The sequence below is a fragment of the Eretmochelys imbricata genome, chromosome 1, assembly GCF_965152235.1.
Source record: "Eretmochelys imbricata isolate rEreImb1 chromosome 1, rEreImb1.hap1, whole genome shotgun sequence".
In the NCBI taxonomy this organism is placed as follows: domain Eukaryota; kingdom Metazoa; phylum Chordata; order Testudines; family Cheloniidae; genus Eretmochelys; species Eretmochelys imbricata.
The window spans coordinates 81,963,538-81,985,854 of record NC_135572.1 but is presented as its reverse complement, the minus strand read 5'-3'; the positions used below and the strand labels follow the sequence as shown (position 1 = coordinate 81,985,854).

General features: G+C 38.5%; 1 protein-coding gene across 13 annotated transcripts in view; it reads left to right on the top strand.

Moving 5' to 3' along the window:
- Window positions 1–20,257, top strand: part of MYCBP2 (MYC binding protein 2) — a 426,434-nt gene extending 406,177 nt beyond the window's left edge. For all 13 annotated transcript variants that reach the window (XM_077812568.1, XM_077812542.1, XM_077812622.1 and 10 more), the window contains 10 exons: window positions 2,987–3,088; window positions 5,128–5,256; window positions 7,800–7,932; window positions 10,243–10,346; window positions 10,983–11,171; window positions 11,895–12,002; window positions 15,849–16,058; window positions 17,769–17,876; window positions 18,082–18,247; window positions 19,455–20,257. In XM_077812568.1, coding sequence (XP_077668694.1) covers window positions 2,987–3,088; window positions 5,128–5,256; window positions 7,800–7,932; window positions 10,243–10,346; window positions 10,983–11,171; window positions 11,895–12,002; window positions 15,849–16,058; window positions 17,769–17,876; window positions 18,082–18,247; window positions 19,455–19,570 — 1,365 coding nt within the window. In that variant the 3' untranslated portion in view covers window positions 19,571–20,257. The remainder of the gene's footprint in view (window positions 1–2,986; window positions 3,089–5,127; window positions 5,257–7,799; window positions 7,933–10,242; window positions 10,347–10,982; window positions 11,172–11,894; window positions 12,003–15,848; window positions 16,059–17,768; window positions 17,877–18,081; window positions 18,248–19,454) is intronic.
- Window positions 20,258–22,317: the final 2,060 nt, after the last annotated feature.

Here is a 22,317-nt window from a genome sequence, read left to right as displayed (position 1 = left end):
TATTTAATTTTTAAGTTGTGTGTGTTCCTACGGTGTGAAGGAATAATACTATTCCACTTGGCATTCATGCAGTGAAAAATAAACATACGAAGGTCTATTTGCTAACTGTAGAAATATTTCCCATTGTTCAAGGAAAATAATCATTTAAAAATTTCTGGTTGGAAGAGAACTTGGTAAATTTTACATGATGTTGAAAATGCCTAATATTTAAAATTTCTTTCATAGGAATGCATTTGCCTCCGAGATTTGTAAGCCCAAGAAGTTAGATATGTAATAAAGTTAAATAGATGTGCAAAACCCTTTTTAAATCTTTTTTTTTTCCAACTCTGAAATATTCTGGTTCTGGTTTACTGAAGATTGCAACATTATAGATACTTGAGTCTCATGGTAATCCATGATATTTTATGTCACCAAATGATGCACACTGAGATATTGCTGAACCAGGAAGACACCAAGAGGATTTCACAAACAGAGGGAAGGAAAGAATCTTTTACGTGTTAAATCTTCAAAGCCATACTGTGATATCTAGTCAAGGCCCTCTCATTTGACAGTATCTAGAATTGTATGTCCGGAACTGGATGCAGAGAGCCCTAAAAAACTCACTGGTCTGAGAGCACCTACATTTGTTTATTTCAGGGCACATTGCAAGGCCTCTGTTAATTCAGACTTTTTATCTGATGAGGAAAGTATGTCCTTTTGGCGAAAGGGTGGTGGTCTCATATGCTGACATTTTCAATTTAGTGTTACTATTTTTTGTTTTAAAAACTGTGTAAATGAACACAGATGTATTTAATACACTTCTTAGGAAGTGTTTAATACATAAAATGGTAAATATGTAAAATGCATGCCAAATATTTATACAGAATATGAAGATAATTTTCTTTTATTATCAACACCAGATATGTTAAAATAATTTACATAAAATAATATTTTGTGAAACTGTTGGTAGTAAAAATATTCAACATTTTAGTCTTCAAAGGATTTTCCATATATCTTCTTGGGTAATCTTTGTGTATTCTGATTCAAGATAGTCCACATATTTCAATTTTTTTCTGTATGAAAGAAATATAACACATTCGTCAAATTGAAGAATTTTCTTGGAGCAGCTCTAAGCATCCTCCACAGAATGAACAAGAGTTACCATCTTCCTTTCATTTTTCCTTTCTAGAAATGTTTGCCTTCAGTTAAACTAATCTCAGAAGCTTGGTTTGTGAGACTTTCAGCAGAAAAAATGCTACTCTTGGATAGAGGAAATTCATTTACTCTGTCCCTTGGGCTTTCAACACTCCAAACTATTATTTTATGTTGATCTCAGGTTCCTAATATTCATAGGCCACAAATCTCCATATTTTTAGGCTGTGAAGAGCACTACTCAGCAGCAAAAGGCCTCTGGAAGAGATAAACCAAGCTTTGTCTTTGTTTAACTTCACCCTGGGACATACTATGTTTCTGAGCCTTTTCTTCTTCCCATAGTCCTCTTTCATTTTAAAAATAAATAAAATTAAAATCTTCTATTGAAACGTGGCCCCATGATGTGGCTTCCAGGATTGCTCCTCTCACTTAAAAATAAAAAAGTTAGATTAAGTAGTAAGTACTGCTAAGTGACATCTTTTAAAACTTCTTCCAGCCCCACCTTTCAGGGTTGAGGTAGCGTCATCATCTTAGTTCATGTGCCAAAAGTATTTTAGACTTTTTGACTAAACAGTGGAGGGAGGATTTAGTGCTCTCAGTTGAGGATTGGTCTCAGAGCCCTAGTCAAATATTTTTGGCTGTAGTGGCTGGCATTTCTACTCCTCCAGAAGCCCTAGTCAAATATTTTTGGCTGTAGTGGCTGGCATTTCTACTCCTCCTCATAGAATAGTTGTGTGAAGAGGGAGGTACCCAGCAGCTGCAGGTATTTTGCCATCAAGGTCTATTTTAAAATGTTAAGCTAATTCCCTTTTCCATCTCCGTCCTCATCTGTTCTCTGCATTTAGAATGTCACTGGGTCCTAGTCCCCTATCATGGAAAAGATAATGCCATCACCCTCATACGTCAGTCAGGACTTAGAGTAGCTCCAAACAGCAGATTTCTTCTCCTGGCAAGAGCTCAATAAAATCTGTAAATTGAAAGATGATAAAGCAAAGTTATAGTTCCTGGCTCCAAAAGTAAAATGCAGTGGATTAAAAAATGAACCTCATTAGGGCAATGCTGTTTCCCAGGAATTTTGATAAGTGATTCACCAGCAGTCCGAAAGATGCCATTTTATCTCCAAATGAACGGTCATCCCACATTTGCCATCTCCAGCCCTATTACACAAAATTATATGTAAGATTCAGGTGAACAAAGCAAACAGTGTTAGGAGCCCAGAATTCTCAGAGCATTCTGCCTGTTTGACACCCTCGCTAACTTTTGGGGCTGCCACTTAGATACATTAAGGTGTGAAGTAACTCGAATCAGTCTTAGAAAACAACTTTTTATCAGCAAATGGTATTTCTCTTGGTTAGGACAATTCACACAGACCACCCAGCTGTTCTGTGAATTCCTGCTGTAACTTTAGCTTGTTTTTTCTATTGGTATTCTTTATCAGCAGTGTATACTGACATTCTGTATTTATTTCTGTATTATTCCTTAAGTGTATTGACAACGCTTGTTCAGTTTGGCAGTAGTTGTGCTTTATCTATCATGTTTCTCTACAACCTACGAGTGGTTTTCCTTCTCTGCCTCTCAGTTGTATAGTTAACTAATATGTTAATATAATTTTAAGGCAGGGAAACTGGAGAGAGATGGGTTAGTCCCGAGATTTGCACCTAAAAGTCAGTAACTTTTATTCACGTCCCTGACTCTCTTCTTTATGTGGTGTGTTAGAAGAATCCATACTAAGTGGCTTGACCTGAAAAGAAGGCAGTTGAAAATTGTGTTTATTCCTAACCATGAGAATTGCATTTATTTTAGTCTTTTGTGTCTCCCTGGAATATTTCTATAATACAACCCTCTCTTTCAACAGCTCTGGTTAGCCCTAGCATCCCTGTGTGTGCTTGATCAGGACCATGTAGATAGACTGTCTTCTGGAAGATGGATGGGAAAGGATGGACAGCAAAAACAGATGGTAAGACTTTGAATTCAAGAATTTTTTTTCTCTTTTAAACTAGGATTGTATTGAATTTACTTTTCAAACAAGCAGTAACAATGACAAAGATTACAGTAGCACATGATATGTAGAACAAACATTCTCAGATTTCCTCAAGAGGTTATACTAGCCAGACAATGCTCAGAAAAAGGGAAGTCCAACCCAAGGATATATCCAGTAAAAAGGAACATATAATATGGCAGCCAATATGGCAGCCAATCAAATAGCAAAAGTTGAAAAACAAATACATTCTTTAAATAGATCAGAAATAGAAAAGCCTTCAAGAGAACTGGTGGTTCGATTGGCCCACCAATTATTAAAGGGAGCAATTAAGGAGGATAAGGACATTGCTAAAACATTAAAAGATTTTTTTGCACCAGTCTTCACTGGCGAGGATGTTGGTGAAGACACCTACCCTTGACCTACTCTTTGCTGGTAATAATCACGACGTATTGTTAGAGCTGAGTGAATGATATTTCAGTTTGCTGGTTTGAGCCACATCTGAACTTCTTCGAATGTTTGGCCAATCAAAAAAGTGGGGAAAATGTCCATTTCAGGTTGAACAGAATGTTTTGTTCAACCTGAAACATTTTTGTTTCTGTGCATTTTTAAGGGCCAGAGTCACAAAAGAGAAGGAGGGAGAAGTGATGGTGTTCCCCCTTATAACTTTTAGCTCAGTGTATTCTGTGGGGGTCTCTCTTAGTATCTTCTGTTGAAGCTGTTCCACTTTGTATAAATAATTAAATAGATAATGGAGCAGGAATTGAATTTGTGTCTCCCCACTCCCAGATTAGTGCCCTAACCACTGGGGAATAGGGTAATCTAAGGTGGGTTTCTTTCTGTCCTGTTAAAGCTGTTCCACTTTGTATAAAATATCTGAATAGTTACTGGGAGTCAGAGAGAGTGTGAGAATGACCCTATAGCCTGGTGATTAGGGCACTCACGTGGGAGGTGGGAGGCCCAAGTTCAAGTCCTTGTTCTAATGACTATTTAAGCATATTATACAAAATGGAACAGCTTCAGCAGGAGGGATTAACTGGTCGTCACTTAAGGTTATTTGTAAGGTTAAATGTTAATGTGGACACCGCACAAACATTTTGTTCAAGGACACAAAAAAGGATTGCTTTCTGCCTTCCCAGAACCTGACTGCAGTTGTCTCTTCACCCCTGTTTTCCCCCAAGGGGAAGTTAACTGGATTACAGTGCAGGCTATTTGCATTGTTCAATGGAGACAGACAACAGGGCGTGGGGAGCCAGAGCTGGAATCCATCTAGCAGCTAGGAAGTAGGGGAAGTCAGAAGAGTAGGCTTGTGAGCTAGGCAGATGAAGAACTAGTGCAGCAGTCAGGGAGAAGAGCTGCTGAAGCCTGTTTCAAGTTCCCCACTCCCTTGCATACCTAGCTGGAAGGAGGATGTGTTTGTGTTGCAGTAGAGATGGAAGTGGATAGTGTGTTATAGCTGTAGAATAAATTAATGTTACAGTGGAATTTAGGGTTTGTTGCCATGGAATTTGTTCACACTGTACTGTGGAATAACCTCCGCCTTGATTATTTATCTTGACAGAAAAGACAACATATCATATCAGGGGAGTTAAAGGTAGATATCTTGCCATTTTGATGGATCTTTGAGGGTTCCCCCTCATCAGTTTCCATAATTTTTTTCTATCAAGTGTAGCATGCTCCCAAAATTTGAGTAACATGTCAGTTAGCACAGCAAGACTTTTGTCTCACTTTTTGAAAACAGATTCCCAGACATTTTAGTGATGAATATGAGCTAATTTTCATAAAACAAAGCAAATCTGGGTTTAGAGGCATTATTGTACATTTGTTTCTTACATTTCTGCTAGACATAACTGTTCTTAGATATTGATCATTTCAAAGTTGACAATTTATAGTCTAAAACAAGTTCAAATTGTCCTGTTTTAATTTTCCTTTTTTGGGAAGCCCACAGGGAGAGGGGAGTTGAGGGAAGCAGATTTAATGTATAGGGAATTATTCCACTATTTTTCTTCTTTATTCAGCCAATGTGCGATAACCATGATGATGGTGAAACCGCTGCAATCATTTTATGTAATGCCTGTGGGAATTTGTGTACAGACTGCGACAGATTCCTTCATCTCCATCGGCGAACGAAAACTCATCAGAGACAGGTAGAGTAAATAAAACTCACCAAGTAGTGTGCATTTCAGTAGCTTTTCTTGGGTGCGGGGATTGTTCCATTGATAAATTAGATTAGAAAACCGTTAGTGGCAGTGAGCAATAGATCTGCAAACTGTTCTCTGTGCTTTCTGAAAGGAATGGATAACTTTGCATTTAATTTCGCATTTGATTCTACTTGATTTTCTTGTCCTTAAAGAATGTTCTTATGAATAGGACTGTAATGTCAGCCCCTAATCCCTCAACCCTGGCTCATAATCCCCATCTGTTTCCTTCTTTCCTATTCTAACATCATTGAATTCAGACTTCCTTAACTAAAAATCCATCCATTACTCCCTCAGAAATGTTATCTTTACTTCTCCTTTCACATGGTGTCCATATCTATGAACACAATTAATCGTTTTCCCTCTTTGACACCCTCTTTAAGCCCTTTCTCCTCCTCAATTCTTTCCCTCTCAATTTAGGGCCTTACATACTTTTCATGAGTTTGTTATAGCTCCCTTTTTTCCCCCATTCCTCATTTCCATGCTCCTTGCCCTATTTCCTTTTTTCCTTTACCCCAGTTACTCACTCAAAGGCTACTCACCTGTTCACCACAAATCTCTCCATCCCATCCTGATTTGTGAACGCCATTTCCTCTGCCCTCATCCCCTTCTTTCAAGCACCTTTTCTTCAGATACAAGTATGCTGTAATATTCATACTGCTTCACCGACAACCTTAAAAAAAAATTGTTCTCATTGTATCCCCTGATCTTCTGCATATCTGTCTGACTTATCTTGCCTGGCCAGTTCACGTTTCACATGGCCAAAATATTGTTCCTTCTTTTTCTTTCTATTCCCTCCCTTTGATCTCCTTTTTCCACTGCTGTTGACATCACCTTCTTCCTGTTTTTCAGGCTTGCAATGTTGATGTCACCTTTGATTCCTTTTCCTTCTCTCCACATACCTATGGTGTCAATAAATCATGTCATATCTATCTTCATTTCAAAAATTAACCCTACTTTCTGTACCCATGTCAGCTCCTTCCATGGCAACTAATCACCACCTCCTGGCCTCCTTGATGCCATATTGCTTCTCTTCCAATTCGTCCAAAATGCCTGCCAGTCAGACCACGTTACATCTAAATTCATGTTTAAATTTCTAATTCTCATCTTCAAATCCCTGAAGAACTGCACTCTGGCCTCTACATTGTGGATCTAAGATCTTTCGTGTTTCACCTCTCTCCCTTCTCTCTGTTTATGGTGGCAGCTCAACACCTCATTTTTCATTCACCCACTGCTGTCTTTCGTGCCTTCTGCATGAAAGAAACAACCTCCCAGTCATTTTCACCATCTTCTGCATATCCTTCTCCAAGACATATTCCAGCATTTTCAGAATTTGGTTCCTAAACTCTTGTTTTGGCACTAATAAAAGTGTCCTGATCTTTAGAGTCCCACTGAAGTATAATGGAAGTAGAGTTGCTCACTTTAATTTATTTACTTAACTATGGATTTAAGAACCTAATTTTGGACCACCTGGATTTGGAAATTTTGGCTTTTTTTTCCCTGAGCCCCCACAACTGGAAAACCAAAATATTTTTAAATCAGTGCCTGCGGTTTACTTTTGTTCTAGACTGGAGACTCTTAAGGCAGGGATTATTTTGAAATATTTACTTTATATCACTCTCATAGTCAGTTTTAACAAATAATAATTTGTCATGGTCAATTTTAGTAGGTTACAGATGGTCATGGTGAATAGGGCAAACATGGGAATACTTTTTTTAACAAAAAGGCAAAAGTTAAAAAAAATTCTGTACTCAAAAATAACATTTTTCTACTTCTGTTGCAAACAAGAACAATATGTATTCTGTGATAGCGAGAGATCTTATATATACACACAGGAAGCCTCTCTCACTTTCATTACAATAGTATATGTAAAATCAATTCAAGCAGAGCCTTCCTAACCAGGAAAGGCAGAAAACCAGAAGACTGCATGAAGTCCTTTTGGGATCTCGCTATCTAACTGTAATTTACCTGGGAAGTGTTTAGTTACTACAGTGATGGACATTATTAGAAACCTTAAGACAGAACAGTTTTCAACATATTTTTTGCCATACTAGAGCCTACCTTTTATAAACCTACGCTGATTTTTTTAGATGTAAACAATTTTACTTTACACAAGAGGTTGTAGGGTAATTTAAGTCCTCCTGAAGTTTAAAGCTTTCACTGAGAGTCTTCACATCATTCTGGTTCTTAGCATAGCTGCATTGCTTTTCAGTATTCTTGTTTTCTTTGTTGACTCTTTGGCCAATCCAGCTTTTACCCTTCAGAGTGTGTTCCAAATCATCATATCATCCCAGTCTTTGCATGCATACAAATTACAGAATGTATAAAAGTCATATTTTTAAAACTTGCAATACAGACTCCATAACACCATGAGTATTGCAACAAAAAATGTAAACTTACAGGTGATACCAAAACTAAAGTTTCTTATAATTGCTTACTGACTCAGCTTTTTGTAAGAGTACTATTTAATACCCATATGGTTAAACTGATAGGTATTCAAAGAAGAGGAAGAAGCTATCAAAGTTGATCTTCATGAAGGCTGTGGTAGGACCAAACTTTTCTGGCTCATGGCACTAGCAGACTCTAAAACTATGAAGGCTATGGTGGAGTTTAGAGAACAGACAGGTAAAAATCAGATATTTCTTGTTCCTTACTCATCCTGATTACTTTTTTTTTAAGCTTCTCCAAAAGATCAATTTCTGGAAATGTGACTCTCTGAATCTTTACATTAATGCTTTATTATTTGTATATTTAACAGAAAACACTGAATCCTGGCAAATTACTTATTGCCTTGGCGGTAGCATGATGGTGCTGCTTTGCAACACCAAGTGGATGCTTGAGTTCAGAAATGTTGTAAGCTCTTTAGGGCTATGTTTTTGTTCTGTTTATGTACAGTGCCTGACACAATGGGATCAAGATTAGGGCTCCTAGGTGCTACAGTAAAGTAAACAATAATAATAATAACTGGATATTTAGCTCTTTGAAATGCTAGAAGTTTTTAAATGTGGCATTCTTGAGTTGATACTACCACTCTTTATCCACTCGTGCAACTCCCACTTCCATCAAAGGGAGTACTACAAATTGAGAGCAGTAGCCCGTAAATAATTGTCACCTGTACTTACATTTGAATGATTTATAAAATGCTTTTATTTTCTTTTGAGGAAGGTGGGCACACCATATAGAAAAGAACCTAATCTATCAAGAACAAAATTGAACTGGGTAATTAGAAAAAATTATATAAATAATGGTTTCAATACCCTTGAACGATGTAAATACCAATTTCTCCAAAAACAAACTTTTTCCATTGCCCTAAAATATAAACACTTCTAAAGTATCTTTAGACATAGTATTGTGATGACTACTACTAGAAAGAAAAGACCACAACAATGTTTAGCTATGGACAGTGTCCAGCTTGGCATTTGGATAGTCATTACATTCCAAGTATTGTGTTATATCTACAGAGCATTTGGGTGGTAAAAATACAGCCATCCCATAGCCCTTAATTACAACCCTTTTCACAGTGATCAGAATGTTCAGATATGTTGGCCTCTGTGCAACACTATAATAATAAGAGAAGCCAACTGTGTGCCTGCCTGCTTCCAAATACTCCTCTTATGGTCACAAATTAATAGGAAAGATGCTCTATTACAGGGGTAGGCAACCTATGGCACGTGTGCCAAAGGTGGCACGCGAGCTGATTTTTCAGTTTCACTCACACTGCCCGGGTCCTGGCCACCGGTCCGGGGGGCTCTGCATTTTAATTTAATTTTAAATGAAGCTTTTTAAATATTTTAAAAACCTTATTTATTTTACATTCAACAATAGTTTAGTTATATATTAAAGACTTATAGAAAGAGACCTTCTAAAAATGTTAAAATGTATTACTGGCATTCAAAAACTTAAATTAGAGTGAATCAATGAAGACTTCTGAAAGGTTGCCAACCCCTGGTCTATTATCTTACCCTTGGGTGATACGCTGAACAGCTCAATTTTAACTTTGATAGCATGAGGTTGGAGCGGGGGCTCCCAAGAATTAGAAGTACTTTATCTTTCATTAGATTTAGTAAAACAAAGAAAAATATAAATATCATGTTTTTCCATTTCCCCCTTCCCTCCTTAAGGAATGCTGCTCCTTTCATTATGTTTGGTGATCTTTAGAGATGAAACTGATATTGCTTGTAAAATGTAGTTCCCAATATCCTAGTTTAAGCTTTGGGAATGCAAATATTTATAAATTAAGCAGAACTTGGAAGATTTCCTGCTTTCTTTCTCATGTAATTGACGTGACAAATACTTGACAAACTCCCCTTGTGAAGGGGAAATATCTTGATATGCATTTCATAAGAATATAAAACATCTAGTAATGTAAGAAAGAAAATAAATGAGTTGAAATTCCAAATAAGAGTGAATTAAACTAGGATTAATAATTTTTGTAATCAAGGCAGTTCTAGCTAGGCATGAGATCAAGTAAATAAAATGTTCACATGAGGTAATTTTTAAAAAAAACAAAGCTTTCCTCTCTCCACTTTGGCTGTAATTTGTCTTAAATTGTAAAGTCGTCAAGACAAGAAACCATCTTTTTTACATGTATATAAGGTGGCTGGTACACTTTTTTTAGCTATTATCACATAAATAACAATATTAATGTATTTCTGTAAGCTTTTTCTGCCAAAAATTTGCAGTATTTTTCATATCCTTGTGTTGTGTTTAGTGGTCTTTAGAGATGTGATTCTGTGGTTACTGGCGAAAATCCCATGAGCATAGAGTTCTGCTAGCCCATGCATGAAGCAATTTAGTCTAGATTCATTTAATTTCCTTAGTATTTACTTTTTTCCTGCTTGTTTCATGAGATAGTTAAGGCTATTATTAGTGTGTTGGTTGATAAACACTTCATTTTGGTAAATTCTGATTTTTTTGTTTGTTTTGTGGGTGTAGGTAAACCAACCACCAGCAGCTCTGAAGCATGTCGTTTCTGTGGTTGTAGGAGTGGAACAGAGTTATCAGCAGTAGGCAGTGTCTGTTCTGATGCAGATTGCCAGGTATGTATACAAACCTCACTTTATCTCATGAAGATGAAATATTAATATATAGTTGAGTCTACAACCAGCCATACAAGATAAAAGCTAAATTTTAGGTCCTGTCATCCAAATAATTTTGAATTGTGAATAATACCTACTCTCCCTGTCAATTTGTGTGGTCTTCTGTTCCCATTTTTCTTATTTTTTTAAATGTTTCTTCTCACCTCTGTTACTGTGAACGGGAAAGTGACTGATTACACAGGGTAAGCTGTGAATCTAACCATATAAAAACTGCTAACAAATGCACAAAATATGTACACCGGAAGAACAGAGAAAAACAGTTTCAGGTTCTGTAATGCGTCTGATCAAAAATATTTTTTCTTAAAATAAAGTTTCATTAGGGTTCTGCTATTTAGGTGTCACATAGCAAAAGCAAATTAAAACATCTGTTTCGCTTCAAAGTCCTAGAACTCAAGATGTATTCCTAACTATACTGATGTCTGTATTATACTTAGACAATTACTGTCACTGCTCCCTAACCTGAGTTTTCATTGCAAGTAGTAAGACTACTTCAAGAAGCAACAGAATAAATATATTAGTGTACAAAATGGTTCTTTGATTAGAAAAAATGTTAATTTAAGAATTCCTTTTTAATAGGAGTATGCTAAGATAGCTTGTAGCAAGACTCATCCTTGTGGTCATCCATGTGGAGGTGTTAAGAATGAAGAGCACTGTTTGCCGTGCCTGCATGGTTGTGATAAGAACGCCACAACTCTTAAACAAGATGCTGATGACATGTGCATGATTTGTTTTACTGAAGCACTTTCAGCAGCACCAGCTATCCAGGTTTGCCTTTGCTATTTAATAAATGAATTCTATACAACTTTGTTAAATTTTTAAGAGTTTACAATTTCTTTTGAAGGGGTGCATTTTTAAAGGTTTCAGAGTACGTACTGTCAGTGAGCAGAGGATCACATTGTGTGTCTAGCACTACTGCTCTCTCTACTGTTTGAGAATGCAGATGGGATCATTCGATGTGTACATTTCCTCTATTTTGAGCATTGTGTTTGTAACTGAAAATCCACCTCACATAGAAGTATTTTTAAGAGTTTTAAATCACCACCCTTTTCTTCCTTATGTACCACTCTTTGTATGCAAGGGACAGATCATATTAAAATTGTTCCCATTTCTTATACATGTAACTTGTAGCATATTCAAAAAAAGGGCATATGCATAGATCTTGTAGATAGTGTACATTTATGTCTCAAGATTTTACTGTAGTTAGTATGCTAACTTGGTCACTTTTGATGATTTCATATGTCCAGTGGTTAGTGTTGTGCAAAAGTTTGTTTTGTAACTGATTTTAAAGGCCATTAATATTCTTTCTTTTCATGCGTGGAAAGGCTTTTCTGATGTTAAGATTTTAAATTAATAAATGAATTTGCAATTTGACACCTCTGTTAGTTAAAATCAAAAACTCAAATATAATGGTGTCTCATTACAGTAGCTATTGAAACTTTTGAATTTACAGTACAGTTGTTACTCATACATCTTTCTTTTTTCTTAAAGTTGGACTGCAGTCATGTATTCCACTTGCAGTGCTGTCGTCGAGTACTAGAAAACAGGTGGCTTGGGCCCAGGATAACTTTTGGGTTTATGTCTTGTCCTATTTGCAAGGTAAGGATGATGTGTTTACTATATGTAGCACAGAGTATCTACAAGTGCTTACTTTAATGTTACTTATGATGGACATTAGATATTGCTTATTTTCATTCCCAGAGCTTGTCTATGCAGAGACTTAGTATGCAGCAGGCGGTAAATCTACAATGCACTAGCTTGCCACACGCTAAGTGACGGTGTAAATCCTACTGCTGTACAACTGAAGTTCTGTAGTGTGCTTTGACATACTTCCATTTCAAACAGCTGTATGCCAAAGCACACTATGGAATTTTTAGTACACGGCAGCAGGGCCCACATGGCCAGTTTTAGTGCACAGCAGGCTAGTGAGCTGTTTGCTCACATCCTAGTTAGCCGTGCACTAAGCACCTGTGTAGACAAGCCCTCAGTTCTTCTTTGAGTGCTTGTCCCTCTCTGTACTGCCCTTCAGGTTGCACATGCACCCAGGAGCAGAGATTTTTCCCTAGCAGTGTCCCTCAGGTATGTGCCCCACATCTCCTTATACTCCGCATCAAAGGAATGAATAGGGCATATTGGACCACCACCAGTTTAATTCACTCTTACTGTTCATGGTCTAGGACAGAGCTTCAGTATTTGTTCTAACTTCTTCAGCTTCTCTGTAAAAAGTTGAAATATATTATAGTTTTTAGGGGTTTGGTTCCTTAATTCTTGGAATCCTCCATCTGGGATGGGCAGAGATTTCTCAACTCTCCCCTCTTTCCCCCTCCCAATCCTAGTTCTCCAGCGGTTGGGGGAGAGTATACCAAGGATTCCCAGCCTTTAAAAGCTGCATCAAGTGCCACAAACCCTTCTAGAGCACAGTTTCCTCAGGAATCTATGCTGTCATCAGAGTGTATGAACTGAGAGCAAGCAGGCTGTCCTGTGAGCAATTCCAGTCAATCCAGGTGTTATCAGACAACATGATGGCAGTCTGTTCCATCAGCAAGCAGGAAGGAGCACACTCCTCACAGCTTTGCGTGGAGGCCATCACCCTCTGGAACTGGTGCATTTCCATGCAGATTACTCTGACTGCAGTCCATTTGCCAGGAATCCAAAACACCCTGGTGGACTCCCTAAGCAGACATTTCTCCACTCAACATGAGTCAGAACTGCACCAGTTCCAGAGGATGATGACCTCCATACAAAGCTGTGTGGGGTGTGCTCCTCTCATACAGTGGCCGGGAGTCCTGAGTTCCCCCCCCCCCCCCCCCGGTTCCCTTATTTCCATTGGTATTGAGGAAAATCAGACCAGACATGGCGCAAACCATTCCTATAGCACCTGCCAGGTCTGGTACCCCATTCTATTACAATTGTCTATATCTGTTACTCTGATGTGACACCTCTTAACGCTGGCTGAGGGAAGGACTTAACACTCCAACCCAGCCATATTTCACGATAGGGCTTGCTATTTAGGTGGATGTCAGAATTAGAATAGTTCTGCTCAACTGAAGTCCAGGCCATCCTGAACAGTTGTAGAAAGGATTCTACTGGGAAATGGTATGAGACTAAGTGGAACAGGTTTATGTTTTGTTGCAAAGAAAAAGGAATTTCCCCTTTATGAGCAAAGATTCCGGATGTGCTGGACGTAGCTCTTTACCTTAAAATCCACACAACTATCTCTTACTTCTCTCAGGATACACCTGCCAGTCACCAGCAAATTTCATCTGCCAGATACCTACTCTGTATTGTCTTACCCAGTCATATTCTGTTTCCTAAAGGGTCTGATTAGAGTGTTCCCTCCAGTGGCAAAACCTCTACGAGCCTGAGACTTGAACCTGGTTTTATCAATGCTAACAAACTCACTGTTTGAGTGTATGGCAGGCTGCTCTCTTCTATGTCTCTGTGAAAGTAGTGTTATTGACTGCTATCATGTTGGCCAAAAGGGTTAGAGAGCTAGGGACACTCAAGGCTGATCATCCTTACACAGTTTTCCACAAGAAAGAGGTATACATGAGACTACATCCAAAACTTGTCTTGAAGTTGGTGTCTGACTTTATCAGCCAAAGTATCCCTAATCCTCACTCTAGCATGGAAGAAATGTGGCACTCACTGGACATATGTAGGGCTCTTACTTTTTATCTAGAGGACAAAATCATTTAAAAAGTTTCCGAGACTCTTTATATCATTTGCAGAACAAATGAACAAGAGGCCATTCTTTTCCCCTCTTCTTTCCCCTCCCCCCGAGGCTGTCCAAATGAATCTCTGGGTGCATCCTACTCTGCTATGAACTGAACATTGTTCCTCTTGAAGGAAGTGTGAGATCACACATAATGAGAGCTCAGACAACAGTGGCAGCTTTCCTTACAGATGTCCCGCTTCTGACATCTGCAAAGCAGCAACTTGGAGCTCTGTACACACTATGGCTAGACACTGCACGGGTGTAAGCCGCTTCTGATGCCTCTTTGGGCAGGGCATTTCTGCAATCGTTGTGTCACAGGACTCCAGACACCCACCTCCTCAATAGAGGTATTGCTTCTGAATCATCTGAAATGCATTACACATAGGGACAATGATTCGAAGAAGAAGGATGCATTACTCACTTTCTAGTAACTTGACTCCTTTTAGGGGCGTTGTCCCTGTGTGTAGTGCACTATTCATGCTCCTTACCCTCTGTCTGATTTCCCCCTACTGGGAATTGGCAGCAGAGAAGAAATTAAAATGGTGGTGGTCCAGCAGTCCCTTTATCCACTCAGTGCAGAGTATGAGAACGAGGAGAGCAGGGGCATATGTGTAGACCAGACAGACATTGCTCAGGGAAAATCTCTGCTCTGCCGGGAGCACATGCACAACTGGAGATCCCCTGCACTACACATCTCAAGGAACTCAAGTTACTACAAGATGAATAACCCAGCCTTTCCAACATAGCTGAAAGGAAAAAACTGTAAATTGTGGGTATGGGAGGGTCCTTTTTTAAAATTTCCTTGCACAATATGCCTACAAACATGGTTTCTCATAAAAAGTGAAAATAATGTAGAATTGTAGTCCTTTTTAATTATTTTTATTACTTAGATGTTTGTATAATATACTTTTATATACTTAAAATTTGTAATAATTCAAGAGTTGGATTCAATGTAGCACTGCAAAATAAGTGAAGACTTTAAGTCTTTACACTCCATGCTTCCCTCAGTTTAGCCTAAATTATCTCAAACAGCAGGACTGGGGTAGCTCCACCATTAGCAAGATGCCTTTTTAACCTGTCTTTCAGTACCACATGTGGATAGGGCTCAGTCATCTTTATGAAGCTGCCAAAAGCTCCCTTTACATTCTCTACTAAAAGAGGGAGATTGCCATCACTGCCAGAAAAGAGGGCATATTAGAATATAAGTACGTTGAATTGATCGGCCTTTAGCAACTCCACCGTGCTGGACTTCTATATTGGCAGTCATGATAGGAGCTTGTGACGGGGTGATCTTCCAGTATAGGGGCTCTTATGTCATACACCCTCCTTGGTGCTGATGAAGAAGGGAAAAGGGAGCATGGATAGAGAAATGGTGTATGACTGGGGTACTCCTATGCTGCGCTGATCCTCTGCTGTGTTTTTTAGTCCCCTGTGGCTGCTACAGCCCAACGTAAGCTAGACCAGCCCTCAAGCTTACGGATCTGAGTTTCAAAAATTTGAGCGTAAAAGGATATTCCTGTTTACCATGAGTGCATTAGCTGAAAAGAATAAGCATCTAGTGTAGGCATCCCTCTTTGAAATATATATTCCGTATTCTTTTCTATGATTGATCAGCATCCAGCACAATGGAGCCTTTTGGCACTATCACGATATAAATAAATACTTCTGTTGTTATAATGAAAGTATTACAGTGTTCCAAGTTTCTTATCAATTGTTCTTTATTTTAGAACAAAATTAATCATACAGTATTAAAGGACTTGCTTGATCCAATCAAAGAACTCTATGACGACGTGAGGAGGAAAGCTCTAATGAGGTTGGAGTATGAAGGATTGCACAAGAGTGAGGCCATCACAACACCTGGCGTTAGATTTTATAATGACCCAGCTAGCTATGCAATGAACAGATATGCTTATTATGTTTGCTACAAATGCAAAAAGGTATGACCGCTAGCACTTTCTCAGATGAAATTGATGTAATGTTGCCAAAAAGTCACTTCTTTGTGTATGGTGTATGAAAATTGGAAAAGCTGTAAAATCCAAAAAGCACTAGAAAAGAACATAGAAAAAGACACACCGCTGGCCCTGTGAAACCGACGGTAGAGAGAGAGAGTGGTTCAGAAATCAGACACCTTATATGAACAGAGGATGGTGCCATCTCAAAAAAATGTGGACATCCTATTTTGTTAGAAAACTCCTCTGGCCATCCACCCTGTTCCGTTCTGTTCCCATCTCCCACAGTTAATCAATGCTCACTCCCCTATTGCGACTCTCAACCAATTTAGCTTTTGGCTCCCCTCCCAATAAAGGTATTTTCTTCTTCTGCCTCTCCCCCTCCCTCCGTCACTTCTGCTCCCATTACACATCATGCTTTCTTTCCAACATGCTGTACACGCTCATATTTCATTCTGAACTCTCTCCCACACATGCATCCCCTCTGTATTATTCTGTATTGACTCCACTTCAGTATTTTAGTATTCACCCCCGATCTGTCATTTAGTTAACCTCAGGCTACCGACACCTGTGATTTTATTTAATTCCTGAACCCTCCCTCACTCAAATGCCTAACGTTTAACACCTGAGCACACCCATTAGAAGTCTCCTCTCTCTGGTCTGCAGGGTTGGGGTTCCAAAAGGGTTTTCCTTCCTGGATAGTGGCCTGGAGACTCCTTTCCTTATCTCTTTCCAGATTTTTTTTTTTGGCGGGGGGGGGAAACGGGGGGGAAATATCATCCCCCTAGGCAGGAAGAGGGTGCATTTCAGGCAGTGCAGAGATAGCAGGAAGCAGCTGCTGTGTTAAGAGCACTATAATTCTGTATATCCAGTAGCTCTGATTAGCTGTCTTTCCCCTGGAGGTTGGGAAATGGGGAAAGGGCAGCTAATAAGATGGGGTTTCCACCCACGAATCCATAGCAGTGTCTGAAAACGCTTAAGTATATGAGGAAATTCCACAGAGTAGGCAGCCCTACTTAGTGTGTGTTTTATGGCTGCCCAGTGTGCCTTGTGCCATAAAACCAAAAACTCAGAGCAGCAAAATGCCTTGGCCACCAGGACCCAGAGCATGGGAAGGAAGGAGCAGTTCATTCCCTACTCCTCACTTCTGCTGCCTTTGCCCACTCTGCTGCTCTCCACCCAATTGGAGAGCAGTTTCTCTGCTACCTTGCCCATTTAGGACTTGGCTCAAGGCAGAGGGAGTGGCACTTCAAGCCAGCTTCACAACCCGTTGGGGCAGGATTTTCCCCTCCCCTGAATCGGAGTACTGTGCTGGCAGGTGGAAAAGTAGAAGGGAGGGAGAAGCTTCCCTTCAGCTTCAGCATCACCTCAGCAGCACCAACCCTGCCCCCACCTTCTTGATATGCATTCATAGATGGCCAAAAAATCATCCCATGATCCAAACCCTGCAGTCTTTTGCACATATTAAAGACATGTATATGGCATATGTTGGATTGCTGGATAATTTTGGGCCATTTTGACGGTCATGGGGGGAAAAGATCATTTTTTAAAGGTTTAAACGTATAGAACATCATAAAGAGATTGTACTAACAGCCTTTATCATCTTCTCCATGCATATGAATTTGGTAACAGGAATATAAACTGTTTGTCCCCAATCTCTTCAGTTTTAATCTTCAGTCATTTGTGTCCCCCATTTAGGCATACTTTGGTGGTGAAGCTCGTTGTGATGCTGAGGCTGGACAAGGAGATGATTATGATCCAAGAGAGCTTATTTGTGGTGCATGCTCTGATGTTTCAAGGGCACAGGTAAGCAGACTAGTTTTGAACTTGTTTTCTTTTAAAGATTTTTAAATACAGTTATCTGAGCTATACAGCAATTAGATTTATTTGTAGTAAAATATACATATTTGTTCAATTTTTGACAGATGTTTCAAATGTGTAAATATGTTGCTTAAATGTTACAGTTTGGTTTCCAATGTTAACAGCACTTTTTTGTTTTCTTTCTATGCAGATGTGTCCCAAACATGGTACAGATTTCTTAGAGTACAAATGTCGGTACTGCTGCTCAGTAGCTGTGTTTTTCTGCTTTGGGACAACGCATTTTTGCAATGCTTGCCACGATGATTTCCAAAGAATGACAAGCATCACTAAAGAAGAACTTCCACATTGTCCTGCAGGTAATGTTTTTTACAGAACAGTTTTAGCAATCTAAATGACCAGAAAATTATTTAGTCAGACAGTTATTCTATTACAATTGAGCTTGCTAATTTTTAGAAATATAGCAAAATTAATCATGTGACGTCTTAAGTTCAGCATTTTAGATAATCTTCAAAGGATGGATTATTTTGTTCTGTGATTCATTTCTTTCTGGAAATATTGGTTTCCAAAATGGGCAATGCTATTATCACAGTAAAAACAATACATCATTAGATACTTTGAAACTTCCTGTCTTCAGCAAATTGCCTCCACACACTACTGGAGTTGCATGCTACCACGTGGACCAAAGAGATAAAATAAACAAACTTCCAAACATGAAATGGTGTAGCCAGACCTGAATACTTATCCTGCAACTATAAAGGAAAGCACTTTGAACTGTGCTAATCCCTTAGTTCCTGGCATCATTGTGTGCCACTGATCTGATGGTCTCACCAGAATTGTGAATTTTAATATTATGTTTCATGTGCTCCTTATAGCTTTCACATATTGTTTTAATGTAGTGTTAGAAGATTACTTAGATAATTTGAGGAGAAAAGGCAATATATACTTTTACTACATTGCTTAATGTTTCACTTATACACCAGAGAAGTAATTGTTGGCCTAACTCCTGAATTGTTCTTCAGGTGAAATTTCGTTTAACAAGTATATGTTGTTCAGATGTAAAGGTTCTTGTTTCATATTGGGCTGAAACTTTTTTCACTGTATTGAAGATCCATTTAAAGAAATTTTAATTTTCTTTCAATAAAATTTTGACTGTAAATTTTCCGTAATTAATTTGGTTTAATATGACTAGATAGTAGTCTAATAGTCTGGGGTTTTTCTTCAAATTTGTGTTTAATCCTTTACCTGAAGTTGTAAATCTTGTAGAAGCCAACAGTTCTGGCCCTTTTTGTTAGGCTTAGTCAAACTGCTCACAATTACTCACTTTTCATCCTGTAAAAGTTCTAATTTTTAAATGCCTGATAGAAGCTGGTCATGTGAAAGTGGCCCGTTACTACTTTTTCCTATACCCACTGCATTTTTCCCAAATCTTTTTTATTGGTGTCCTGTAAATTCAAACAAACTGATTTCTCTATTTAATACTGTGTTTTTCAATACTTGTACGGTTTTATTTAAATAAGATTTGGAAGTTTTGAAAATGACTTTTTCCCTTTACACTGATTGCAGGTCCCAAAGGCAAACAACTTGAAGGAACAGAGTGTCCACTTCATGTTGTTCATCCACCCACTGGTGAGGAATTTGCTCTGGGATGTGGGGTTTGCAGAAATGCTCACACTTTTTAGACTAGAATTTTTTTTACCAGAGCAAAACAGTTGTCCTCATCCCACAAGTGTCCTAAACAGAATATAAAGTCCAGTCAGGATGAGGATGGGACCATTTCATAACCCAGGTAAAAGGAACAATTTACAGTGCAAGAAGGATGCCAAATACCATGTACCATGCTGTGAGAAATTGACATTTTTTGAACCAAGACATCAAAAATTGTGAGATGTTTGCATGTGGCCATTACAGTCATTGGCTATGAAGCATTGGACATTTACAAATAAATAATTGCTATTAAAGGATCTCTGTGTCTGTGGACTATGAATGATGCTGGTTTTCAGATGAAGAAAGAAAAAACGGATTATTGTATACTGACTTTTTGTAATCCTGTACAATTGTAACTGCATCATGGGTGGGGGAGGGAAAGAGGAATATTCTCGTTTATTTCCTAGACTGTTAAAAAAAAATTGTGTTAGGAAGGCATAAATGTAACAAGTATCACGCTGTATATAAAGAATATCAATGTTTGTCCTGTATAAGAATTACTGAATTACAACAGCAGTTTCATTTAAACTTCTGGGTTATGTTTGAGCCTGAAATTTTAATGAAGTGCAATACTGAGTGTGCCTCATATCTTGCAGCTGTAAACATAATGGAATGTACATGTCAATAAAACCACTGTACATTTTTATACAGTGAAAGTCTAATGAATGTGTAAGACTTTATTTTAGAATGGCTCAAAACCAAATCATTTCATTTCACAAATAAAATGTATTTGTTTTTTAAAGAAGAAAATTCAAAACCAGCTAGTAAACTGTTGGTCACTACTTATTAGATAGAAAAAGTTTGCTTGAACATCCTTTAAGAAAAGTGGGTAATCTTATTAGACTTCACATGAAGTATTATATTTGAATTGATGAACAGGTCGATAAGCAGTTCCTGAAGGCTTCATGGTAATATCCTGGAAGACTAATTTTTAATTGGTGAGTATTTTCTTTTAATTTTAAAGCTCTGCAGATACCCTTTTCTAGTATGTATGGACTCAAGCCATAGTCCAAATAAGTTTGGTCAGTGCTGTCCATTGGGGCTGTACATGCATCCTCTCAGCTTCCCTACCTGTGGGCAGATAAGGGAATGCCGCACCAACTGCACCTGTTCCTTCTTAGTGCCTGTGGAAGTGTCTCACAATTCAGCAGTGTCCACAGCAACTTATTTTTAAAATGTTAGAAAATTAGAAAATTAATAATTCTCATAGTGGTTGCGGGCGGGAGAGTAGTTGTCCTTTTGGCAGTTTTTAGATAGATATTGACCTGTCAGATGACTGATTAGCACAAGGACTGCTTTCCCACTGTATGGCTGAGGTAAAATCTTTAGGGTTAAAATTCTGCCCATGTGACAGACTGAGGCGCAGTGTGGAGGGTCACACAAAGTAACTTTTCTGCCTTGGGAAAGGCCATATCTCCAGCATATTCCCAACCTGCTGATCCTTCTTCAGACAGACCTGATGTGATACCGACAGCCGCCTGACTATTTTCACCAGCTGAACAATGCATGAATTTGGCTTCAGGCTTTGAGCAAGAGGACCTTCCCTCGTGATCCAGAACCTGGTCCAAATGTGCAGCACTGACCTACACTACAGAGGTGCCTACCATCTCAGGGCAGTTGGCCTCTGCTCTAATGGGCCAGTGAAATCTGGTTGGTTTCAACAGGTAGATGAGGAAAAGCAGTTGGGACCACCTTCTCAGGTGTTTCAAGCACCAAAGCTGGGACCAGCACCAAGAGTCAAGTGCTGATCCACCTTTCTCAGCATGATACCCCGCCACATCAGACTATCCCACATTGCTAACATTGGCTCAAGTCCCCTAGATGCCAGGAACTCTGCAGCCCTTTTTGACCTCCTCATGTTCTCAAGCTTTCAGAAATGTATTACAAACAATGAATAGAAAAGCTGTTGTAAAAAATAATTGGATCTTTTCAAAATTTAGACTGCTAATCACATAGACCTGTTTTACTGACATACTTGTTAACTCTCATCACAGACTGTGTTTTAACAGCAATGTGAAGGACCACACGAGTGGGCAAAATAAAGTATGATGATCGATTTAGGCCCACAGTATGGTGGTTATCAACATTTTTAAAGAAGCAGCACAGCTTTATTGTAGATCTTGACTGGTAAAGCACAGACATAATTAAGGAGAGGAACAAGTAAGTCCTTTGGAAATAGATTGTTTTAATATCACTCCCAATAAAAAAGAGGAAACTTCATCTGTAAATTGAGGTAGCTTTATTATGGCGGTTTCTAACTGTCACCTAATCTACACTGATGAATACTTGCTACATGTTGCATTTTCTAGTACATAATGTCTTTGCTTTCTGTGTTCAATAAAATCTAAATAACTGCAGGTAAAGCTAAATTATTAATAATTTCTAGATTTTTTGTAGGTGATACTATGCATTTTAAATGTCTTTTTAGCTTTGCTTGCTAAATGCATTCAGATCATAAAAGCCCCTTAAATCTAATAATCTTCAGGTACTAGACAAGTTGATTGACAAATAACAGATGGAGTCACTTCAATGCTCATTTGCTAATCCTATCTAGAAAACACTGTGTGAAAGTATTGGTTCAGTAATGACTCAGGTAAGAGTGTCACTTACTAAATGATGTACCTGCATTTGTCAAGTGTTTTCCACCTGAGGATCTCCAAAACACTTTAAAAATATTAATGAATTAAATTTCACACTACTCCTGTCCTGAGGTACATGAATT